Source organism: Semicossyphus pulcher, unplaced genomic scaffold (assembly GCF_022749685.1).
Source record: "Semicossyphus pulcher isolate SPU_LCO1_2020_fin unplaced genomic scaffold, fSemPul1.0.p SCAF_17, whole genome shotgun sequence".
In the NCBI taxonomy this organism is placed as follows: domain Eukaryota; kingdom Metazoa; phylum Chordata; class Actinopteri; order Labriformes; family Labridae; genus Semicossyphus; species Semicossyphus pulcher.
In genome coordinates, this window is record NW_027211681.1 from 3967889 (window position 1) to 3993458 (window position 25570).

The 25570-nt window shown below is 41.6% G+C and overlaps 1 protein-coding gene across 4 annotated transcripts; it reads left to right on the plus strand.

Moving 5' to 3' along the window:
- Nucleotides 1-1325: 1325 nt before the first annotated feature.
- On the plus strand, nucleotides 1326-24273 carry LOC138594208 (dynamin-2-like). Of its 4 annotated transcripts, XM_069665220.1 has the most exons (21): nucleotides 1326-1740; nucleotides 4349-4422; nucleotides 4730-4879; nucleotides 4955-5158; nucleotides 6780-6878; nucleotides 7785-7945; nucleotides 8188-8330; nucleotides 8449-8584; nucleotides 10754-10821; nucleotides 11124-11262; nucleotides 13780-13866; nucleotides 13968-14038; nucleotides 15692-15746; nucleotides 15961-15972; nucleotides 18049-18159; nucleotides 18358-18467; nucleotides 18558-18669; nucleotides 20201-20368; nucleotides 20465-20691; nucleotides 21973-22215; nucleotides 22464-24273. In XM_069665220.1, exons 1-21 carry the CDS (start codon nucleotides 1580-1582, stop codon nucleotides 22531-22533), a joined length of 2601 nt encoding a protein of 866 aa, XP_069521321.1. In that variant the 5' UTR covers nucleotides 1326-1579; the 3' UTR covers nucleotides 22534-24273. The 4 variants fall into 4 exon arrangements, with proteins under 4 accessions (XP_069521321.1, XP_069521319.1, XP_069521320.1 ...); XM_069665218.1 differs by lacking the exon at nucleotides 15961-15972; XM_069665219.1 differs by lacking the exon at nucleotides 15961-15972 and having other exon boundaries at nucleotides 22467-24273.
- Nucleotides 24274-25570: the final 1297 nt, after the last annotated feature.

Genomic DNA, 25570 nt, shown 5'->3' on the forward strand with positions numbered 1-25570 from the left:
TGCATGTACAACAAACTGTGCATAATGGCCGTCTGAAAAAAGGCTCTGACCAAAGTTAACAGAAATCCTTCAACTCACTGTTATTTTAATTACCAACTAATCTAAGAAATGTTTTTCCTGATAATTTTGGGCTCTGATATATTTCCAAAAAAAGGGGACAAAATAAAGATAGTTTATCAGAGTGGAGACGGTTGTGGATTTTAAGAGGAGCTTAGCCACACCCGCTTCCTGGGGACCATCATCAGCCCGCACCTCATGTGGGAGCTGAACATCGGCTCCCTCGTCAGAAAGGGACAGCAGAGGATGTACTTGCTGCGGCAGCTGAAGAAGTTCAACCTGACACTGGATGGTGTACTTCTATACGGCCATCACTGAGTCCATCCTCACCTACTACATCACCGTCTGGTACGCTGCTGCTACTGCATAAAATGTTTTGCGTTGCTATTTTAAATTACCTAACAATGCATTATGCATTACTAGGGAACATTTTCACAACTGTCTGTTTTTTTCTTTTATGATTGTCAGTTTTTGAGGAGATATGTCAAATATTTCATGGTTGCAGTTCCTCATTTTTGAAGAACAGCTGCTTTTTATTTTAATTTATTTTAACCTTTTTTTCATAATTTGGAGAATTGGATGATGTTTGATTTAACAAGCATCACAAATGTGTCACTCTGGGCTCTGCATGGGTCTGTGGCAGCATTTTTTCACCAATTTCACTTTCACTAAATTGTAATTACAACAGTTCCATGTCAGCCAATTATAACACTGAAATCCTGCATTTACACTATTGAGTACTACAAGCTATGATAATCTAATGAGAAAATAGTATATCAGCTATATCGTTTTTGTATTAAATCATATATGAATTTATTAAGTAGCTATAGGTTTATTTTTCATTTCTAAACATTTTCCTGAATATATAATTCTACATAAGTAAAATGTTTGATGCAGTAACTTTACTTGTGACATGGTGTATTTACTCTGTGTTGAGTCAAGAATAACACAGGCCTACTGCAACACTACTACTAGTGAGTCAAATGTAACAGTTATACTAAACCTGAAGCCGTTTTACTGTTTTGCAGTTATAAACCAGATAGAGGTGAAGCACGCTGAAGTGTTTCTTAACTGTGATTATGAATATAAACAGACTTTCCTCCTCTTTGAAAGTTCATGTCCAAGTATTGTAAAAAAAAAAAAAAAAAACCGATGACGTTTGAGTGCACTGACAGATGTCCCAGCTGACCAATGAGAGAGGAGAGTGAGTTTGGAGGCGGAGCCACAATCTCCGGCGGAGGCTGGGTGTCGCCTGACCGGATGATGACAGAAGTTTTCAGTCTAATGTGGCGACTTTTATCATGCAATCATCCAATTATTAACCTCACAGGGACTCTGACGGCTGTACGGAATCTTGAATCTAACCTGCGTTGTGTTTCTAATTAAATACATTTAAAAAGAGTTGTGACAGACTGCTGTGTCAGCTAGAAACTTTCTGTCTGCTGGAAAAGCGACCCTTTGGCTCTTACGTGCCCGGGTTGGAGAGCAGAAAAGAGCCCGCTGGGCTGACCGAGGTGCCGCTATGGGAAACCGGGGAATGGAGGACCTCATTCCCCTGATCAACAAGCTCCAGGACGCCTTCAGCTCCATCGGGCAGACCTGCAACTTGGACCTGCCGCAGATAGCGGTCGTCGGCGGCCAGAGCGCAGGAAAGAGCTCGGTGCTGGAGAATTTCGTTGGGAGGTTGTATCTCTATGTAGTCTTGGATTAATGTGACATTTTATTTCTTTTTGACTGTAGTTTGTGACTGTTTCAGCTCTTTTAGGACAAGCGACTCCAAGCTTTTACGTAAGACTCGCCAACTAAGCACTTAGTTGCGCGCTGTGTGTCGTTGCCTCCCAGTTTGTAGCGTTTTTTTCCAGCGGATTTTTCCATTTTGCAGCCAAGCTATTCACGATCCATTATTGCGCATTTTACGCAACAAAACAGCTGTTCGTTTAGATTCTATAACTGAGGACAAAATGGTTTAAAAGCTATTAAAAAGAGACTTTTTAGAGCTCAACATCCTTCATAAAAATGATTAGGAATATTAACACTGATCTGTGCATTCACTGCTTCATATTAGGCCCATTCTGTCAAACATTTACAGAGGCTGTTTTCCTTGAGACTGCTTCCTCACGGTTGTAAATACAGTTTTATAAGCCTCACATTACAAAGGTCAGGTCAATGTTTTACTTTGAAGGGTGAGGTACTGAAAGGTGTGTGCAGGTTTGATGAGGTCATCATCGGCTGGACAAATAAATGTGGAGTTAGACTGAGAGTACACGAGAAATCAAAGAAATCTGCTCTTTCTTTGTGAGGTTGATGAATGAGTTTGAAGGAATTTGAATGAGCACTCAATGACTCTGTTTGGTGACTAATCACTGCAAACCATTGCAATATGTCGAGCTCGCTGCTATCACAATGTTGAAGTAAGTCTTGAGAGAATATCTCTTGATGAGGAAAAGGAAGGGGAAGAAGACATGTCTGAGGCCTAATCTGCTGAAGATATCCTCAGCAGCTTTTGTGTGAAGGTGCCAGAAAAGGGACAACTTTACTCTCCCTCATGTCCGAATGGTTTCACTTGTTGTCCACGAGATAGGGAATGTAGATTAGGCAGCCACGTCTTCTTTTTTTCCTGCTGCCTTTTGTCTCCGAGTCCCAAGCAGTGGCTGGGGGAGACAGTAGGGGCATTGATGTGTTTGTGCTGGGGTCATCAGTGATGTCACCAGCTGCACTGTCATGTGTATATGACACACACTGGGTACCAGATACCCACAGAGGGAAACTGCGCTGTTTTTTGTGTTTGTTTATTAGCCTACAGAACACGAGCTTGTGAGATTGATGAGAGTTTATTCATTTATTTTTGAATAAGCTGGAGCAGATTTTAGTCGATCAATGCTGCATCTAAAAGTTATTTTTAATATTGATCAATTTATATATTGTTTTCCACTGGCTGGCCATTGGCTCTCGGCCTGCAGGTAGGGACCCCTCCAATGTGGCACGAGACTAATCTAAGAGGTTGCAAGATGATTAATAAGGTAGAAAAGAAGAAGAAGAAAAACACTTGTTCATCTTCATGAATTTAATTTTGGGGATTTTTCTACAATCTTACCTAATTGTTATGAAATATCAGATGGTTTTACCTCATCAGGCAGATAATATATGTTCAAGCAAAACCGTCTGAGTACTATCAAGGAGGAAATCACTCATATACAGGCTGTGTTGAGGGGTAGAAGGTGCTTCCTTATAAAGGTTCAAAGGTCAGAAAGGTTACAGATCGCACTACTAGCAACAGTTATTTTCATTAAAAGGTAAAGTTACACTCTCGTCTCTTGTTTGACTTGATCCAACAGTTATTCAGTTAAGAAGGACAACACAGGAAAACCCAACAAATGCTCATATGAATAACCCGAAACCAGAAAAAAATCTACTCAAAGTTACTGAAGATTAAATTTCCCAAAACATCAATTAATCGATTTAGACTGCGCCGGGTAAAGAAGAGAAGAAACAGTGAGGAAAGACACCTTAAAGAATCAAATCCTCACGTTTGAAAGCTGTAACAGGAAATGTTTGCCGCATTTTTATGATTTTACTGATAAACAGTCTCGTCGTTGGCGATCGTATTATTCATCGTGCTTTCATAAGTGACAGGAAGAGATGAGGGAAGCGGATGGACATCACTGTTGTGTAACTTCCTGTCTGCTCTGTCAGCAGTGGTCAACAGAAATGTGTTCAGATGTGTGTGTGTTTCTCTCTCTCTGTGTGCTCGGGCCTAATTACCTTACGCTAAAACTCAGCTCAGTGTTTGCTGCTGACTTGGTGAGCACACAGAGAGAGAGACAGACAGACATGTTCTGATGGCCTGGAGAGATGAGTAGTCAGTGACCTGGACATGATCACAGTTGTATTGAACGGGTCTTTCCATCCCGATGAGCAGGGGTGTGTGTAACGAGACATGTTTCTGTCTCTCTGCATGTATGTATAATAAATAAGGCTGTAAGTCAATCTGTGCCTTGCATCAATAATGCACACATGTCCATGAACATGTTCAGGACCTAAATACAGCTCTTATTTTGGAAGAAGCTGACACATATTCAGCTTTATTTTGTTATATTTATTCACAGAGGAAAATAATGTTGCTGACATATTCTGGGATTAATTGTTGGCTTCTGATTTCCGTTGTTCCTAATTTAACGTTTGGTTTGACATGTTGTGACACGTGTCTGTTGTCCTTTAAAATAGGCTGCCTGAGCTGGGTGTGTGTGTTTAACTTCATCTCTCTCTCTCTCTGTCTTCGTCTCTCTATCAGGGACTTCTTGCCAAGAGGATCCGGCATTGTCACCCGCCGTCCTCTCATCCTGCAGCTGGTTAACAGTAAAGCAGGCAAGTTGTGTACTTAAGCGCGACGAAGTGGTTGGGCTCTATAATCCAGGTTTTTAGGAATGGGGTCTGGTGTGTGAAGCCAAGATTCACAGACGTGCCAATGTGCAAAATGTACCAAATAAAAAAAAGGGTGAATATTTTGGGGATATACTGGATATATATTTAAGTTCTGGGGATATTTTGGGGACATATTTAGCCCCCTGTTCTTATTTGTGCTATGTTCCCCTTCCTGTCTTCTGTTTTATCGTCTTTATTTATATATTCCTCTCCCGTCACTCTATCCAAATCTCTTATTTTCTGCATGCAGAGTATGCAGAGTTCCTGCACTGTAAGGGCCGGAAGTTTGTGGACTTCGACGAGGTCCGTCAGGAGATCGAAGCAGAAACTGACCGCATCACAGGATCCAACAAGGGCATCTCCACCATCCCCATCAACCTGCGTGTCTACTCCCCAAACGGTAACACACGCACAAACTCAGCCTTCTTGCTGCACGTCTCCAGCCTCTGTTTGACTGGTTAATTCCTTCCCTCAGTGCTAAACCTGACGCTGATCGACCTGCCGGGGATGACCAAAGTGGCCGTGGGAGACCAGCCTCATGACATCGAGCACCAGATCAGAGCCATGCTGATGGAGTTTATCACTAAAGAGAGCTGCCTGGTCCTCGCCGTCACCCCCGCTAACACCGACCTGGCCAACTCTGACGCCCTCAAGATCGCCAAGGAGGTGGACCCTCAGGGTGAGTGGACCATGTGAGACCACACTACAAGTCTGTGTTTAGTTATCCTTTTTTCTGGATATTTCTCCTTAATTGTAGTTTTTTTGCTCTAATAATGAACTTGACATTCTTTGCTGTATCTTGCAGCCATTAGCATCTTTATTATTAGCACTTTTCTCTATTAATCTTAAGCTCAGTGCAGCAGCCGGCTTGTCACAATAATGAACAGTTACATTATTAATCGAGTTCCTGCCGGCGTACACGTACTGAATAGGAACAGTGAAGATGTAATTAAACTTAAATATAGCAACCTTCGGTCTTCTTTCATTTAATCCAGAGGATGTTATTAACAATTAAATACCTACATACTGTGAGGAGGGGGACGTAGCATTGTGCTGTATTTGTGAACAGAAGGTTCATTAAGTTTACTTTGAGGGTGTGCTTGCTTTTATAATTGATCTCATTTAGTCATTCTAAGCAAAGTGACTTTATTCATATTGTTTACTTATCTATTGTACGACCTTGTTTGCTGGCAAACAGGTATTTAAGCAACACTAGCACTGTCTGTTCAGTCTAGGGTCAACTTTTATTTTCTTGCATAATCACATTAAATTCTTAGTTTTTGCAGCACTTCTATATATTATCAAGTATCAGATCGTGCTAGTGTTCATTAGCAAATGTTAGCATGCTAAGATACAGCCTCACAGAGACGCTAGCATGGCTCAGCACTTGTAGTCTTGTTTTAGACACATGTTTATATCTTTTAAGAATCACAACAGATATTTTAGTTTCATGACGATTGTTACAATTTTTGAGATTTCCAAAAGGATGCAAAAAAACATTGATCCACTGCAGGTTTTTAAAAATGCACATGGCCAAATTATGTAATTAAATAATAATCTATATAAATGCAGAAAACCCTGTTTCGTATCCATCCATTATCTATACCGCTTATCCTGTTCAGGGTCACGGGGGGACTGAAGCCAATCCCAGCTGTCATTGGGCGAGAAGTGGGATACACCCTGGACTGGTAGCCAATCACAGGGCTGACACATTGAGACAGACAATCACGCTAAAGCTGCTTTCCCACTGATCAAAAAACCCGCTAACACCCGGCTGGGAAAGGTTACAATCGGCTTTCAGACCCGGTTCAAATGACTCTGCAGTAGTAGTAGTAGTAGGGTAATAATCGCCTCGGCTCCGATCGGCATTGATGGGAACACAAATCCAGTGTCGACACACTAATCTCCGCCCCCTTTCTGGCGCGATGCTATGCTCCATCGGTAACTTCTGCGACTCCTTGTCATCTCAGCTACAAATTCCACCCGTCTCCGTCCGAGCAGCGCTCGAACATCGTTCCAAATTTGTCAGCGCTGATTTTGATAAACAGACTGAATGAGTTATAGATACAATAAAACCACCGTAACATCTTCCCTGTCTCTGGCGCGTTTGTGACATCAGACGGTGACGCAGCAGAAAAGAGACCGACAAGAGTATACTTCACTGGCAATGGAAAAAAAAGACAATTGGCAAACTATGTCCAGACTGGCTGTGAGGTGACAGTGCTAACCACTGCCCCACCGTGTAGCCTCCTGTTTCATATGATGATATGAAAACATTATCATGACCCCTTTGTGTTCAGGGCTGCGGACCATTGGTGTGATCACAAAGCTGGACCTGATGGACGAGGGGACAGACGCACGAGACATCCTGGAAAACAAACTCCTGCCACTCCGCAGAGGTAAGACCACATGCGCAAAAATGTAGTGCAGTGAGACAGGATTTATCTGAGAATAACAGTGTAGGTATTGTAGCCCCTTATACACCTAGCTGAAAGAAGTCCTACTCAGTCTGTTCTCTTAGTACATCCAGAGGTGAAGGGAGCGCATTAGAAGGTTTTAAAACTAAGAGACTAAGGTTGTGAATGTCTGTTTTGCCTTTAATGCTGTGAAACTTAATTTTCCACTGTAAAATAAAAGAATGTGGGTATGTCCCAGTTAAGGCTGGTAAATATGTGTGTGCCGAGGTTATATAGGCAGGATGTGGCGTAAACGCGGTGGGAGGAGGATTAATGTGCGCGCGGCTGAGTTGAATTGGGTAGCGACAGGCGAGAGTACTGCAGCTGCCTTTTAATAAACCATAGACTGTTCAGATGTGAAAGAAAATGTAAGGAGAAGCAAGACTTTTGAATGAACTGTGACCGCTCGCCTTTTTGGTGGATTATTTTCTGTTTTCGGAACGAGCTGAAGGATTTTTGTTTTGGGGACAAACGGACGACGGCATCGGCGGATCTTTGGTTTGTTTACGGGGTGAAAAAGGACTAAAAGAGACTATATTGAGTGAACTTTCGTTTATTTAAGTTAAGTTAAGGTTTGAATGCATATGGGTTCCTTGAGTGACGCACATTTCTTTGATCACCTAAGCAGCCTAATAGTACAAAGTGGCTATAAAGATTGAAATGTAAAACTGGAGTAAAGAGGGTGAAACTTATATTAAAGAGATATTCCCTCTGTATCCTGTTGGTGTTATAGGTTCCTTCCTTCTTTTCTTCTAAAAGAAGCCCTGGAGCGTCTAACATCGACAAGACAAAAAGGTCGAGTGTTACATTATTTCAACAGCTCGGGTCTCTTGTGTGTTTTTTCTTCAGGGTACATCGGGGTGGTGAACCGCAGCCAAAAGGACATTGATGGGAAGAAAGACATCCGCGCTGCTTTGGCTGCTGAGAGGAAGTTCTTCCTGTCCCACCCTGCATACAGACACATCGCAGAACGCATGGGCACGCCACATCTGCAGAAGGCCCTCAATCAGGTGAGACACACGCCTGATAACACACACACACACACACACACACACACACACACACACACACACACACAATGAATTCTTAGTTTAATTTTGTTGCTGATTTCAAGATCTATAATTGTTTTCTCTGGTATGTTTGTAATGGACCTCAACATGCCGTCCCTCATGAGATTTGCTGAAATTAAATCAGTTAAAGTGATTTAGGAATCAGTTTTTTTTTCTTAATATTTTTCGTATGTTTTTTCTAGCAACTCACAAACCACATCCGAGACACGTTGCCAGGGTTACGCAGTAAGCTGCAAAGCCAGCTGTTATCGCTGGAGAAGGAGGTGGAGGAGTACAAGAACTTCCGCCCTGATGACCCTGCACGCAAAACCAAGGCCTTGCTCCAGTCAGTACACACACACACTCACACACACACACACACACACACACACACACACACACACACACACACGTTACAATATTTCAGGAACTTAAGACATTTCTGGTATGATATATATCTGCAGGATGGTGCAGCAGTTCGGCGTGGACTTTGAGAAGTGCATTGAAGGGTCTGGAGATCAGGTCGACACCTCCAACTTGTCTGGTGGAGCGAAGATCAACCGCATCTTTCATGAGAGGTTTCCTTTCGAGCTGGTGAAGGTGAGCAACGTTTTCAGTCATTGTTTTAGCATGATTGAGATCATTACGTTTCTTTTACATTTAAATATTTTTAACTTGTTATAAAGCAAGTCTTAATTTTATACTGTAGCCTCTAAAGGACCTACAAAGCAATCTGCTAGAGGGAAGACTAACTTGATTTGATCTGACAAAGCCTTTAACTGCACACTAATCTCTATTCACAGATTTAACATTGAAATGTAGAATCTGTAGGCAGGGGCATTTTAAGTAAGGAAAGTGTTCTGGTTTCTGTTTGTAGTTTTGACCAATCAGGTATCAGCAGGCTGCGGCATATGTAGTACGCGTGGAGAGCAAAAGCAGGCTGAACATAATCTGCCGTAATGACATCTCTGCTCCTGTCAGCGGCTATCTGACAATGATTTATCTTCTTATTAATCTCTATAAAGAGCTAACAATCCGTTCTTCAGCAAAAATTCAACTTCAGACAAATTCGCTTGACGCTGTGGCAATAAGTTCAATAAACGAGCATTTAAAAGTAGTTTTCTTCTCTTGAGGACAGACCTGACAAAGCTTCATTTTGACTAATCTGCTGCATGATGTTGTTTCGGCAAACTTAAGACCGGTTAATTAAAGTTAATCACAAGAAAAGCGTTTCTTTCTCGGGTTCATACCGCAGTAGTTAGCCAGAGTGAAGCCTCTGTGTAACTTTGTATTTACAGTGAAACTGAGACTCACCACAAACAGGTGAACGGGCGCTGTATATTTTGCTGACGTATCTAGAGGGGCGAAATTTGCTTCACTTTTGATCTGGGTCTAGGGGCGGCTGTGGCTTAGTGGAAGAGTCGGTCGTCTTTCAATCGGAAGGTCGGAGGTTCGATCCCCAGCTCCCTCAGGCTACATGTCGAAGTGTCCTTGGGCAAGACACTGAACCCCAAATTGCTCCCGGTGGCATAGCCAACGGGTATGAATGTGATATCTGATTGACAGTTGGGCACTTTACGTAGCAGCCTCTGCCATCAGTGTGTGAATGGGTGAATGTGATATGTAGTGTAAAAGCAGCTTTGAGTGGTCGCAAAGACTAGAAAAGCGCTATATAAGTACAGTCCATTTACCATTTACCATTTATCTGAACACACGGTCGCTTCTCCAGTTGCTAACTGGATTGTAACCCAACTCAACTCAACTTTATTTATAAAGCACTTTAAAACAACAGAGTTGGCCAAAGTGCTGTACACACACATAAAACACAAAACCAGTTAAAACAATAGAAGACAATAAGCAATAAACAATGCAGCAACAATGTGAAAAAGGAAGTCTTGACTGGAAGTCGTTTATCACTTACCGCTGGCTAAACCAGACGTGCCCGACATGTTCACCTTTGTACCCAGAGGCTATATATCATCGTCAGACTATAACTAATGTTTTCTGAGCTTGACTGCACACAGACTTGAAGAGCCCATGTCTTAATATTTTCCCAGGCAAAGTTTCAAATCGTACTACACACTTCAGGGCAGATTCAACAAAAATTGACTAAAGAACAAAAAGGCTAAACATTGAGAGATCACTGAGTTAAGCTTTGTTTGCAACTGATCAGGAACTTATTTTTTTCATTAGAATACATTGTGAGATGTGGACGTAACATTCATTCTTTGCTTGTTATTAAGAAGACATAACATCACTAGGAAATGTTGATCACTTTGGCATTCTCAAAATAGCTAAAACAGAGCAAACAAATCAGCTGTGTGCTGTATGATGGTACTTACTGTCTTACCTCATGGCTGTGCATTCTGCAAACAGCTGTTAGACAGACAATATATAATTTTAAACAGAAGCTGCGACTTTCTTTCACTCTGCCAAAACAATGCACACTCCACTCATGTCATGATTTTTGTGAGCCAGTTGTCCTCGGGGGCTGTGAAATCAACACAAAGTAAAAGTTCCTCACAGCTGCTGAGGACACATATTTGTCATTGTTTGGAAAGCTCTCTTGTTTTCCTCTTAACAGAAAAAGCAACCATGTCTAAGGGTGAAAGCTAAAGTGACTCAAGTTGTATATACAGTTCTAATACTGCAATCTTTATATATTCTCATGTATGAGCCCAAGCTCTCCTAAATCCAACACTTAGAAAAGGCAAACCAATCTAGTGTTCATTTAGCAAAGAACTAATCTTTTGTTTTCACTGTTTTTAGATGGAGTTTGATGAGAAGGAGCTGAGGAAAGAGATCAGCTACGCCATCAAGAACATCCACGGTGTCAGGCAAGTTGAGACGAGCTGCAAACAGCACATCACATGATGCACTTGTTTGCCTTCTCAGTCTTCATGTGTGCTCACCTGTGTGCCAGCTTCTTCCTGTTTGTTTGTGTTCTTTAAATGTGCTTCGGTGTGTTTCCTTTTATCTGTGACCACTTCGTATTTAGTCGGCTTGTTCGCCTCAAGGCCGTGTTCTACTCCACTTCTTCCATTTGGTCGTCCTCTGTCTGTCTGCATATATCCTCCTTCATCTGTGCACCCTCTCCTGCTCCCTGTCTCCATGTGTGTCTCGTCTGTATGTCCTTCAGGACAGGCCTGTTCACCCCTGACCTGGCGTTTGAGGCCATAGTGAAAAAGCAGATCATTAAGCTGAAAGAGCCGTGTCTGAAATGCATCGACCTGGTCATCCAGGAGCTCATCAACACAGTCAGACAGTGCACTAATAAGGTATCACTGCATGGTCTCCTGCCTGGCTGCCCCGTCTGTACATACACACCACAGAGACCAGCCGACCTGACAGCTGCCAGGAGCCATATTTTTCTTTGTTGGACTTATTTCACATCTTGGGTTAAAAAAGGAGATTAATTCAAAGTTCACTTCTTACAGTCCAGCTTTAAAGTTTAAGAACATCAGTGGATGTATTTGGATACCCTGGCTGTACTGCAGTGCCCTGGAGTGGTGTCTCTGAGAGGCTGTGTGGTCAGAAACAGACCGCTTCTGTTTGTTTGCAGGTTCATTACAAAACAAGCTGCAGACTTAGCTTTAAGCTGATGCTTAAAGAAGAGTCTACAGTCATGCTAGCAGCTCTGTGAGGCTGGACTCAACAGCGTTAGCAGTATGCCAACATGCTAACAATGACAATGCTAACATGTTTATATTTAGCAGGTTTTTATATTAAAGACACCATCCAGTAAAAATCCAGTGTTTAACCTTGTAAACATCTCCATGTGGTGTTCATGTGCTACAAGACATATCAGGGACAACATAAGCAGTCATCTCCATGGCTGGGCCTGTCTGCTTTTAAACTGCAGTGTACCAAGGACAGGCTGAACAACATGTTTTCAGACTGGCAGGTTTGAAACGTCACAAACCTAAGGAGCCAATCCCGTTAATGGACGGGGTGAAGCTATGCACAATTATGTGCAACCTATGGCAACCACTTGTGATATGCGAGCCAGCTGTAACCGTCATCGTAAAACATTTTGCAAACTCACTACTGACTGCTAACGTTAAGGTTAGTGCTAATAATTACTACATTTCAAGCTAGCTAAGTTTCAACACTTAACGATGGCAGAGACATGTTTTGTTTTTGCGACGAAGGGGGTAGTTGGAAATGTACATAGTGGGCGGGAACTATGCAGATGGAGGAGTTTTTAATGAGGCAGAAGGAGGTAATTAAACATATTTTACAGAAAAAACATCTCAGACACAATTAATTATGTCAAGCTGAGCACTTTATATGTGTTAAAACATGACTGGAGCTGGTCTTTAATATGTTCAAGATTGTTAGCATGTTAGCATGCTAACAGTTGCTAAATGTCACTGAACACAAAGTGCAGATGAGATAAAGCAAAGTATTGTATCTCCATATCAACCAAATTGTGGCACTAGAAGAAATGTAATGGATCCCTAAAGTGATTGTGATTAATCTTCGGGGACACCTGAATGTCTCTACAATATATCATAGTGATACATTAAATAGCTGTTGAGGTTTTTCAGTCCGGACCAAAGCAGTGGGCGGACTGAAGGAGCCCTCCTTACAGCCATGAAGCTAGCATGAAGCTAGCATGCTGCTAGAGCTGCAGTCTGACTCTTAGCATGAACCTGCAGCTTGTTTCTGTTCTGTACAGGAAGTAGTAAACTAACTAACCAAATGCCTGTTTTTTTTTCTTTCTCACACTCCTTTATTTTCATCACTCTTCCTCTTTCTTTCTCTCTCCTTCAACTCTTCCACTGAACTTTAATTTTCCTTTTCCTACCACCGTTCCCTATTTCCTCATCATGGCCCATGCTACACCACCTCCTCCTCCTCCTGACATTAAACCTCCAACTCCCATGATGCCTCACCACAGGACAGGCCTGTTCACCCCAGACCTGGCGTTTGAGGCCATAGTGAAAAAGCAGATCATTAAGCTGAAAGACCCGTGTCTGAAATGTGTCGACCTGGTCGTCACTGAGCTTGTCACCCTGATCAGGAAGTGCACTGAAAAGGTAACGAGGAGGAGTGAGAGGCAGATTTAAAGAGAGATAGACGAGAGAGTGAAGGGAAACATAAGAGTGTCAGAGAGCAGCTAAAGAAAGGAACATATTGACTAACATGTCTACTGTCTAGTGTTGTCGAACCCCCTCACTGCTGCTTCAGGCTTCACTCAGCACACGTCCCACCCACCTTACCCTCTGACCTCCTCTTTGACCGGTGTAAAAGGGACCCTACCCACCTGTTTACCCCCACAAAACCCTCACCCTGCCTCACTTCGCAAAATCAGATCCCCACTGTCTGTCCCACTCAGAAATTTGCCTGCCTGCACATGTTGCTGTTTTACCCCGTCTTTAGAAGGAGATTTGTATCATTTTACACCCTCTTCTGCACCTCTGGCACCAATCATGCAACGCTCACCAGACTCTAATCCTCAATGAACTTAAATGTGATTTTTTTCCCTCATTCCTCCCTGATTTGTTGCGACTCACTATCAGCTCGAGATAATATCATGTTAATGCAGATTTTTTATTTGTAACGTCTTCAGCTGACGTGAAATCTCGAGCTGATATGAGAGTCGTTATTGCATGCCTCCTCTGTTTTATGTGTCAAATGTCTCGCCTCATATTTGATTTGATTGATTGAGTTACTGTCAGTCTTTAGCTTTAGCTGCTGAGGAGGATACAAACTGTTTAAAGTGTGCGTCCTGTAATGACGGTGCCTGCAGCAGTGCCTGTGTGTGTGTGTTTCTGTGTGTGCTGCTACAGCTGGGATCGTACCCTCGACTGAAAGAAGAGACCGAGAGGATCGTCACCACCTACGTCAGAGAGAGAGACAGCAAGACCAAGGACCAGGTGTGTGTGTGTGTGTGTGTGTGTGTGTGTGTGAGAAAATTAACTGAACTAACTAAAGTTTCTCTTCTTCGTAAACATAATGTGTCATTTGTTGCCCTCAGGTGCTGCTTTTGATTGACATTGAGCTCTCCTACATCAACACTAACCACGAGGACTTCATTGGATTTGCCAAGTAAGAAACAGCTTTATCAGTGAGTTTGATCAGGAGACAGATGGAGGTCGAACTTTAGATTTTGTGGAGCTGAAATGATCAGTCGATTAGTAGTTTAATCACTCAAGTATATCGATAATGAGACTACAGTCCTCGGCGCACTGATCGCAGGCTCGACTCCCGGTCTGCCGGCCATTTGGTGCATGTCATCCCCCACTCTCTGCTCCCCATATTTCCTGTCTCTCTTCAGCTGTCTTATCTAATCCAAAAAAGAATCTTTTAAAAAAAAAAAAAAGTATATCAATGATAATTATATAAGAGAATAAACGATTTCTTGGTCATATATGAAAGTGAATTTAATATCTTTGGGCTTTGGGCTGCTGGCTTCAGTAAACAAGCCACCTATACACGTCTACTTTGGCTTTGGGACATTTTTATTATATAAAATGATATATTTTTACACTATTTTTAAATGTTTTGTCATCAAAACCATTAATCAAAAAAGGACATAGACAGATGAATCGATATAATCATTAGAAGCTGCCTGAAATTTCAAACCATTCAGCGCTCTAGCTACATTTTTTAAATGTTTTGTTTAGCTGGAAAGAAATTAAACTTCATAAAATACATTTTTTGTCATAATTTTATCAGTATTTTTACAACAAGCAAAAGATGCAAATATAAGATAAGATAAGATAATCCTTTATTGAACCCCAGAGGGGAAATTCAGGTGTTGCAGCAGCACAAATAAAAAAAAAACGAGTAAGAAAATAAAAATAAGAGTAGATAAAATGAATAAACAAAAACATGTGGTTTATATAACTGCAGCAGCATTTTAGCAGTATGAGAAGTATGGTATGTAAGTATAAGGTATATGATATGGTGCAATATTAGAGTGGCAATAAAGTACAGTATATGTATATAATGTAATATAATATGGAATATTAAGTCAATAGTAAAAATGTATTATGAAAGTAGAATTGCCATAATATAGTATTATAGTATAATATAATAGTATAATATAATATACTGTATGTTGTTTCAACAATAATAATATAATAACGTATAGTACAGCAGTAAAGGCAGAATATCTGATGTATAGAATACTAGAATATAATATACTATATAATAATAATAACAGTAACAATAATAATATTAGTAATATTATAATATAGTGCAGTATAATATGGAGATCAATAGTAAGTACAGTGTAGTATATAAAGATATAACAGGCCAGTGTCGAGCGATCAGACCTGAGCCAGCGTTCATGCTGTTCATGTCAGAGACTCACTGAATGGAACAGAGAGAAAGCTGTCAGTGCTCTCTGGTGGACAAACTCATGTTTGCATCACACATTATTTCAAGCATGTCTTTGTTTTTTCAGTGCTGCATTTTTTTATACTTTTTATCCTCATTAAATGTCTTTGGCTTTAGGCCATTGATTTAAAAGAGATTATAAGATGTCACCTTGGGTTTTAAAGACATTGTGATGTTTTTCACCCAAGACAAGGCGATGGGTGCAATAATAGAAATTAAAATCAATCATTAGTTGTATCCCTGGACAATGGTGATATCACAAATGATGTATATGTAACATTATGTGGTAACTGTGTTAGATACAACATGTGCTCTATCTTGTACAAGACATCATGTTTTGAAATCTCTCTCCTGCAGTGCCCAGCAGAGGACTGCTGCTAACGCCACCAAGAAGAGAGTCATGCCCAACCAGGTAACTCACCTGCTCAAACAGACACACTGTTCTCTCCATATGAAGCTCTCTGTAGCATCACAGCAGCTGCTTTCTCCTGCTGCTCTTTCATGTCTTCTTCGTTCTGTTGTCTCAGCCCGTCTCTCCTGTCTTTGCAGCTTCACATTTACACACTCTTTCCTCTTCATTTCCCTTTCCTCTTTCTCCTCCTCTGTTCCTGCTTTTTGTGGCCCAGGGAGAGATTCTTGTAAGTACCGTCAATGACCCCCTGCACTTCCACTTGTTACTTCCTGTTTGGGTGGGCGGGGGAGCCAACAGTCATTCAGGCCTTGCCGAGAAACAAGAATTGTGCTCCTTGATGAAGAAGAGGGAAGTGAAAGAGCAACAGTCTGATGTATCATGTGAACTGGAAACCACGTGCCAAAATGGCGGCGTTTCATTCCAAGCTTCCACCAAGCAAATAGGCTGGAACGTTTTTTTCATCCTTTCTGATGCTGTGTTGTGCAGCCCACTGAACATGTTCACTAGTGTCTCTTTTCATGTTCCACTGGGATCACACCAGACACAAAATCATAGCTTTTTAGGCTCTAAGAAAGTAAATATGAAAGTTTATGTTTAGTAACCAAACACAGAATGATTATTGACCTTATTTGCACTTTGAGTTGTCCTGTCAGATTTACAGGCTTCTCTTTGTCAGACATCAACTGCACTTCCTGAGTGGATTAGTGTTTTCATTTTATGTATGTTTTTAAGCATTTCCCAGAGGGAGTCATCCCAAAGGGATCAATAAAGTTGAGTCTAAGTCTAAGTCTAAGCTCCTGTGAGGAGTTTTTTGTTGGTTACGAAACAGACTAAAATTAATTCTGATGACTATATATGACCTACAAAAGATAACCAGACCATCAGCGACAAGATTGATCATTTATTCATTTATATATGAACCTGCAGCTGTTCTGAACGGCCCATTTCAGAGACGACCTTTTTAAAAATGTCATTCTGGAAAAACACTTTTTCACTGTGAACAATAAACACGCAAAAATGTGAAACCCAGGACAATACGAGAATATCTATTCAAAAGATATGGCCCCTTCAAAACCCACCGCTTAAGCATGTACAGGACAAAATTAGAAAAGAGATTAGACGGCTTTGTCCACAGGGGGCGCCAAAATCAACACAAACCAAAAGTTCCTCACAGGAGCTTTAAACGACATTTTGAATTTCATTTTAACAAAACTGTAAAAAAAAATAAATACGCACAGCAGCTCTGCTCACCTCAGTTACACCTGCTGTTATATCATTTATTCAAACGGCATGGTTCTTTATTTTGTGACTCAGAGGCTGACTCGCTCATAACAGCGCGTTCAGTGTTTTAACGGGGCACAAGTGGGCGTTTTTTGACAGCTGTCAATCAGAAGGAAACACCTGGCTTCGTGGCTGACACCGAGACTGTATTAACCAAACATCCCCATATCTGGAGAAATCCGGGTTTCAGTGTGACTTCAGGGTGAAGCTCATGAACCTTAAACAGCTGATTGTTTGTCTAACTTATTATCTACTCAATGACTCAAGCTAATGTCTGCACACACACATGCCCAGTGACCCACTTCTATCCCAGTTTACATCACACGACGGTTACTTTATGATTATCTCTGATTACCCATGCCTTTGATTCTTACACAGCGCTTAGGGCTCCTATATAAAGTCAACCAACTGACTCTCATCAAGGTACATATTACAGAATTGTTAATTATTTAACAGTAAAATGGCATGAGTTTGACCAAATTTAAATTTTAATTGGGTTTGAGAGAAATTACATAAAAATGTCCTCCTCTCAGTCGTCTCTCCTCTTGGTGGTAGCCCTCGCTCGTCTGACAGGTCTATGGACAAAATGCTTTAAAGGCAGCAGGTGAATCTTGTGTTGCAGCAGCACAGCTTGCAACGGGGACAACTCGCTCTGCAGGACTGACTCTGACACTCACAATACATTTACACAGTTACACCACCCAGTCTGTGGTGATGCATAAGTCTGCTTATCATCCCTGTGTGTGTTCCCTTTGTCTTCCTGTCCATCAGTCTGGCAGAGAGAGCGATGCAGAGAAGGTGACTCTTCACTGGAGCGTGTCATCTTTTATTTTTAGTCTCTTCATTTGGAGTGTTTTTCTCTCTGTTCATACAGTTTGTATACTGTTGAATTGCGTGTGTTGTGCTCTATTTTGATACCAAAGTTTGTGTCTTGTTTTCAGTTTTGTATTTCCTTCCTGTACACATTAACCCCCGTTATAAAGTCGTGCAGTTCAGTCAACTGTTAACCTCTCGTGTGCAGGTGATCCGCAGAGGCTGGCTCACGATCAATATCAGCATCATGAAGGGAGGATCGAAGGACTACTGGTTCGTCCTGACAGCTGAGTCCCTCTCCTGGTACAAAGACGAGGAGGTGAGGCTTGTTACAGGACAGGAAGTGTGTAGTTCACTCTCCTTTTCCCTACCGGAAAGAGAGGAAGTGGGTTTATGTTCAAACAGAGAAGTCTGTTTACTGTGGTAAAGTCTGACATGCTGCACCTCGAGGATGCTGTTTTTGAAGTTGATGGCGTATGTGTTCTTTTATATTTCTTATTTCATCACTGTTTTGTAGGAGAAAGAGAAGAAGTACATGCTGCCTCTTGATAACCTGAAGCTGAGAGACGTGGAGAAGGGCTTCATGTCCAGCAAACACGTCTTTGCCATCTTCAATACTGAACAGAGGTGTGGCTGCTGTTATCTTCTATACGATTATTCAATTTCTGCCTAATCTTTGGTTAATATTTGTATATGTGTGTGTGTGTGTACTTAAAGGAATGTGTATAAAGACCTGCGTCAGATCGAGCTGGCATGCGACACTCAGGAGGATGTGGACAGCTGGAAGGCTTCGTTCCTCAGAGCTGGTGTTTACCCGGAGAAAGACCAGGTAAGAGAGTGTGTTTACATTTTGAACACTGCGGGCTGTTTACAAATCATATTTACTTTTTTAATTTAAAGGTTCAAGCGTTTCCTCATATGGTGCCCAGGGATATTTAAAGAAACCCAGCCCAGTGTGACATGTGATTACCACAGAGTTGTGTCGAGCGCTCACACATATCTGGGTAACAGAAGTTTGAAGCTTTTATTCTGTTCCACAACAACATTCGTTGTTACTGTTGAACTTTTTTATTGCCCTGCTGGCCCAGGAAGCAAACTGTGGATCTAATCTCCAGGCCACAGCTAACCACACCAGTATACACACTGAAGAGTATACCAAAAAATGTGTTGTTATCGTGGTGAAAAAATGTGGGTGTGGTTCGGATGGAAGCCTAAAGACAAGATAAACAGATGCACAAACTGTATTTGTATATGTATGGCCAAGAGCTTAGACCGCTGTTAGTTATAAGTGGGTGCAGAGAATAAGTTCAAACAGAAAATAGCCAATCCAAAAAATCAATGAAACCATCAAAGTTGAAAATAAGGAGACATCCTTGGTTATTTAATTTAATTAAAGAGTTTTCCAATCATAGACTGAGCCAAGCTGCTTCTTTAGGACTGTTTGAACTTGATCAACAGTCGTCAGATTCTGATTCAAATATTGCTTCATCCTGATTGATGCTCTGAACTATGTGACATCACATCTTTCCAACTAAGCCCCACCCACTTAAAAACAGCATGACACACAAAAGCTGTGTCCCAATTCAGGGGCTGCAGCCTATGAAGGACGTATTTGAAGGACGATTGCGTCACAGAAGGCTGTCTCATTTCGAAGGCTCCTCCAGATGCGGCCGACAAATGCGTCCTCCTTTTTCCCGGGCCGCGAATGATCCATCGGGTGCATCCTTCACGGCCCAATGTGTCCGCAGATTTATTGCGCGCCCATTCAAGCAAGATGGCGGATTCTGCAGCGGAACACACTTTTACTGTCAACGTTTTTGGTTTTCAACTCAATCGAATAGCTAGCGATACAAATGTTGAAAAAAACAAAAGGGGCTGAATTATCTTTAAGATAATAGGTTAAGTTACGTGACGTTAGTTATGATAGATAGTTAACCCGCTAGCTACCTGTTGCTAGGCGACAGGAGCTGCGTTTGGTGACACAAGGGTAAGGGCGGGAACAGCTGGTGATGCAAACAGGAAGTCCTCTGTCGACCAGGCCGTCTCATATCAGTTCGGCCTTCGACAGGCTAAGAATGACTCATCCTCCATAGACCACGTCCTTCGAAGGATGCAGCCCCTGAATTGAGACACAGCTAAAGACAAAAATACCAAAAGATTGCTCACATATGAAATACCTTTAATAGTTGTAGTTTTGGCAGAAAAGTGTTTGTGGGAAAAAATTTGAGGGCCTTTAATGGATCCCACTAATATGACCAAACCATGTCTGCTTCTGCTCTCCTCACATCCTCCTCTCTCTCTCTGTCTCTCTCTCTCTCTCTCTCTCTCTCTCTCTCTCTCTCTCTCTCTCGCTCCTCCAGCCTGAGAGCGAAGACACCATAAACTCTAGCGACACCGTGTCCATGGACCCGCAGCTGGAGCGACAGGTGGAGACCATCCGCAACCTCGTGGACTCTTACATCGGCATCGTCAACAAGTCCATCAGAGACCTCATGCCCAAGACCATCATGCACCTCATGATCAACAGCGTACGTCCCCTTACTTATCCGTTTCTTTTTACTTTATCTTTTACATTAGTTCAAATTGAAGCATTCACTCTCTCCTTTTCTCTCTCCGTTCTGCAGGCGAAGGACTTCATCCACTCGGAGCTGCTGGCCTACCTGTACTCTGCAGCGGATCAGGGCAGCATGATGGAGGAGTCGCCGGAGCAGGCTCAGAGGAGGGACGAGATGCTGAGGATGTATCATGCTCTGAAAGAGGCCCTGGTCCTCATCGGAGACATCAGCACCACCACTATCTCCACACCAGTGCCTCCACCTGTGGACGACACCTGGATGGCAAAGGAGCCGAGGTAGCAAACATGAATAAACACAAATATGTGAGCTTGTTAAAGATACATCTGTATCTATATATTGGCTGCAGAACAACAAAGTAGGTTTAAGGTCACTTAGAAAGAGTGTCACCATTACACAGTTTGTCCACTAGAGAGCGCTGCCATGTTGATTTTTCTACTGTTCATGTTGGGTCTGTGAATTCCTCAAAATTCACAATGAAAAACAGAAAACAAATGTAAGGGATGTTTAAAAACAAAATATGATAAATGATGATGTTTGTGATATAGATGTCATGGTGACTGACAATAGTCTTCACATCTGTTGTTATTTAGCCAAAATATATAAGTAATATAAAGTTAAGTATCAAAACAAAAGAAAAGTTGATTTTGTTCACAGTACATATATTATATATTTTTAGTTATGTTTTGTGGTCATATTGTATGTATTCTGGGGCTGCACGGTGTCACCACGACAGCTCAAATCACTGTTCGGACGAAGGGGCTCTTCCTGTGTGGAGTTTGTATGTTTCGTGCATGCGTGGGTTTCCTCCAGGCACTTCGGCCTCGTCCCGCAGTCCAAAGACATGTTGTTCGGTTAATCGGTGAAAAATATCGCCGTCGGTGTGAGTGTGAGCGTGAAAGCTTGTCTGTCTCTGTCTGTCAGCCCTGTGATTGACTGGCGATCAGTGCAGGGTGTACACCTGCCTCTCACCCAATGACAGCTGGGATAGGCTCCAGCCCCTCCCTCTCCGCGATCTTGAACAGGATCAGGACAGGAAGTCATGAAAAAAGGAAGGATGCACAGTAGAAAGAAACTGTTGTTTGGTACTTATAGCTGAGAATTATTATTAAAAGAATTATACAGCAGGGGTTCCTCACATTAAGTTATTTGCCAATTATTTTCCAATTTCTTAAAGTGCTTTTATTCTGTATTTCTTAGCTTTGACTCTCATTCTGTGACATTTTAACTGAACTTCATTGCTCTCCTATAAATCTAGGTAGAGGGAAACTGTATATAGATGGTTTATTTGGAGTCTGCAGATTACAATATCAGAAAGGGTGCATCACAGTTACATGCTTACTGCTTATCTTTGAAAAATATACATGAAAGCTCTTTATAAACTTCTAGAAAACAAACATAACCAACAACATCAACATCAACACAACTCTACAGGTCCTTTTTGGATAATACGTCTACTAATAATCCATAATGATCTTTTTCTAGACACGTTGAAGGAAGCATAGACTTTGAACTTGCTTATATCTCAGAAAGTGGTTAAATTTATCTCTCTGTCTCAGTCCCCCTCCAGCCTCCCGCTCTTCCGCAGCCACAGCGCCCCCTCCCAGCCGACCCCCAGCAGCAAGGGGGCCCACCCCGGGTCCTCCAACCCCTCTCAACCCCTCACCAGCCTTCGGAGCACCGCCCGTCCCGTCTCGACCCGGCCCCGGCCAGACCGCATACGCAGGCGATCCAAACTCGGTTCCTCTGATCCCCTCCAGGCCGGCCCGCGTGCCTCCTGGACTGCCACCCGGGGTCCCCAGGTAAACTCGTGCAAACACACAAAAACATAAACACGCACATGCACACATATAAATCTGATGCTTTTTGTGGCTGGTATCGGTGGGAGTTGTTGGGACGAGTGAGACCGCTGGTGAAGGGTTGAACTGTATCATCTGGCTTTTGGTGGTTTGGGATCTTGGTGCATGACTTTCTGATGATATTTTGCCTTGCATGTTTCCTCCTCCCCTCTCCCCCTCCCCCCCAAACCTCCCCTCCTCTCTTCCCGCAGCAGAAGACCTCCAGCTGCTCCCAACCGACCCACCATCATACGTCCTTCAGAGCCCTCCCTGCTCGACTAGAAACAGAAAACTTTCTTCTTGTTTACACTTTTATATTTCCTGTGAGCAGAGATATTCTTCTTTCCCCTGTGTACTCATTTAACTTTGTCCTTCTTTAACTGGTAATCTGATGCTGTTTCAGTCTGTGCATTTCAGAAACATTATGTATGTAATTTTGACTTTCTGTGTAGGTAGCTTTTTTAACAAAGTATGATGAAATATTCTGCAGTTAGTCTTATGAAAAGGGAAACATTGATGATTTTATTGGTTATAAACCAGCAGGTCTTGAATTTAGCTCGTTTCATTTGAAATGAAAAGTGTCTTAAAACAATTTATGATTCTTAACTTTTATATAATGATAAAAAAGAAACACTTTATTCATGTGCTGTAGACTTGCTAATGTTTTGTCAGTAATCTTACACACTAAGCACCTCAAAAAGTAAGCAGCACTTTTTCATAAAGTCTCTAGTTCTCTAAATTGTTGACAGATTTTCAAAGATAGCCTTCAGATTAGCTTACCTAAATTACACTGACCAATTTTATGCTTCAATATTTTAGCTAATCACTTTATGTCAAGGGTACGGAAGCATATTGCTGCCCCCTCAGTAAAAAATCACAAATCGGTACCATGTTCATCAATATGTTTTTCATGTTCTATCTAGATGTTTTATAGGTTATTTAAAGATATTTTCGCATGATCAAAACATACAAACGTATCATTTTATAACAAGAAAATTATGAATTTTCTTACAATGTATAACATATACTGTAAAAATGTGAACTTTATAATATTGTTATCACATGAAACGTTTCACATTATTCTTCCTGTGAGATGTGCTTCAATCCTTAAAGGGGGTTATTGTGCTAATTTCAAGCTTCATATTTCACTCTGTGATACCTGTTGAGAAGCTTAGCATAATTTACAGTTAAAACAACTCTCTGCCTGAAACGACTCAGTCAGCTCTGTCCCTTTAAGAAACCCCGCCCCTGCAAGCCCGCTCTCTTCTGATTGGCCAGCTCTCCGAAGCCTCCAAAGAGGCTGCGCTTTGTGACAACACAAAGTATAGCAGTCTGCAGGCTGAGCTGAGCAGCCTGGGGATTACTCCAACATACTTTAACCTACAGATTTGAAACTTCACACACGTTTAGTTTGGACATCCAACATTGTAACATTATATATATGTCTTAAAATGTGAAACAGCATAATACCCCCTCTTTAATCAAATAGTGTTATTCCGGCACATTACTAAATATATCTGCTCTCCGCACACATGTTGTAATAAATAGACAATATAAGTTTGGTTAATTCATTATAATTTACTCGTTATAACATGATAAATAATTTTCTTGTTAGTACATAATATGTGTGTATGTCATAATAACTTTAAAAATATATCTTAAAATAGCAAAAAAAAATGCAGTTCAGCTTGAAAAAACTTTGTTAGAACATAAACTTTTCACTTTATAAGATGATACTGATCCTTTTTTTTTTTACTGGTCGGCAGCGATATGCTTCCGTAGCAGAAGAGGAGTGTTGGGACAAATGGTCTTTTGATGTTTTACTGATCATTAAACTGAAGTTTAGATTAGAGAGACAGTTCCCTCCCTCCTCTGCTCACCCCTGGTGAAATTTGTATCCATGTGCCTTGGGTAGAAAATGATTTTGTAATTACTGATGAAGCCATAATGAGAAAAGGATCATATAAGAAGATGGTTCTCTCTTCAGGAGGATGTATGACTGAATAAAGGTGTAGAAAACGACGGTGTGGTGGCTGGTGCTTCTCTCTGTATGACTTTCTTTGCCTTGTCTCTTTCATAAATTCTCATGCATCTAAACCCTCCTTTGTTTTGGTTTTCCCCCCTCGTCTCTGCCTCTCACATCTGTTGCTCCGTCTGCTGCCGTCTCCATGCGCAGTCAGTAAACATGACTACATGCACTTCTTGTCTCAGTCTGTCTCTGAGCTAATGCACGTCAGTTCACAGCTTTTGACTTCCATGAGTCAGATGAAGCCGTGCAGAACAAGGTTTCATTTCTCGCTGTGCAGCCGCCATGACCTACCGTTCCTACTGTATGATGGAGCGGCAGGTTACCATAGTAACAGCGGTTGCCAGTAGCAACACACAGTACAGATAGTGTTACTCATTGCCATGCAGGAATTAGTAAAGGTATGCTGCCTTTCCAAAGCGCCTCTCCCTCTTCGTGTCTGTCTGCTGTGGGTGTCACTGATACATCTTTGATTAACATGATTAAAGTCTGATTATTTGTCGTCTTTTGATGATTTCCTCATACAGGCGACCTCCTCAAGTCCCCTCACGTCCAAACCACTGGTGAAAGAAGCCGAGCTCTCCCACTTTGACTCTGTAGCTCTGCCTGGTGCTCCTGGCAGCAGACGTTCAGGTGGACCAGAGAGTGTCTGTTGTGTAAAGCTGTTTCCTGTGTACATTTCTGAAACTGAATATTTGTTTTTTATTAGACATTTAAGGGAAAGACGGAGAATTAATCGGTACGAATCATGACATAGTTGTGTCTGGACTTCCTGAGTGGATTGGGCTTGTTTCAACGATCTTGCTGAGAATAAATGATTATTTCTTTGTATATTGTAATGTCCTCCTACATAATTAAAAAATCAAGCAATCCTTCTATATCTTCTTCTTTAACAGTATAATGTGCATTAAACTGTTCGTACATAACATGAGCTTTATATATCAATTTAACTCCTTAGCTCTTTTCTGGCAACCACATTTTTCATGTTACAATGCATGATAGCATTGCCTTGATGTAGTGATGTGGCAATTTGGTTTTTTTTTTTTAACAAATTCAATGTTTTTTTTAGATGTTTGTGATTACCAAAAACAGCAGCTTTAAGGGCAACTTAATGTCAGATACTGTCAAAGCTGTTTGTTTTTAAGGTCAGACTTTAGGGGGAGCTGCACCATTAAAAATAAAGTGTGTGTGCAAACATGTTGGTCTCAGACTCCTGATTCCTTCCTCAGAGCAGCTCTGGTATAAATGCAGCACATTGATGCGCAGGGTTATGTAAGAGTAGTCTAAAAGATA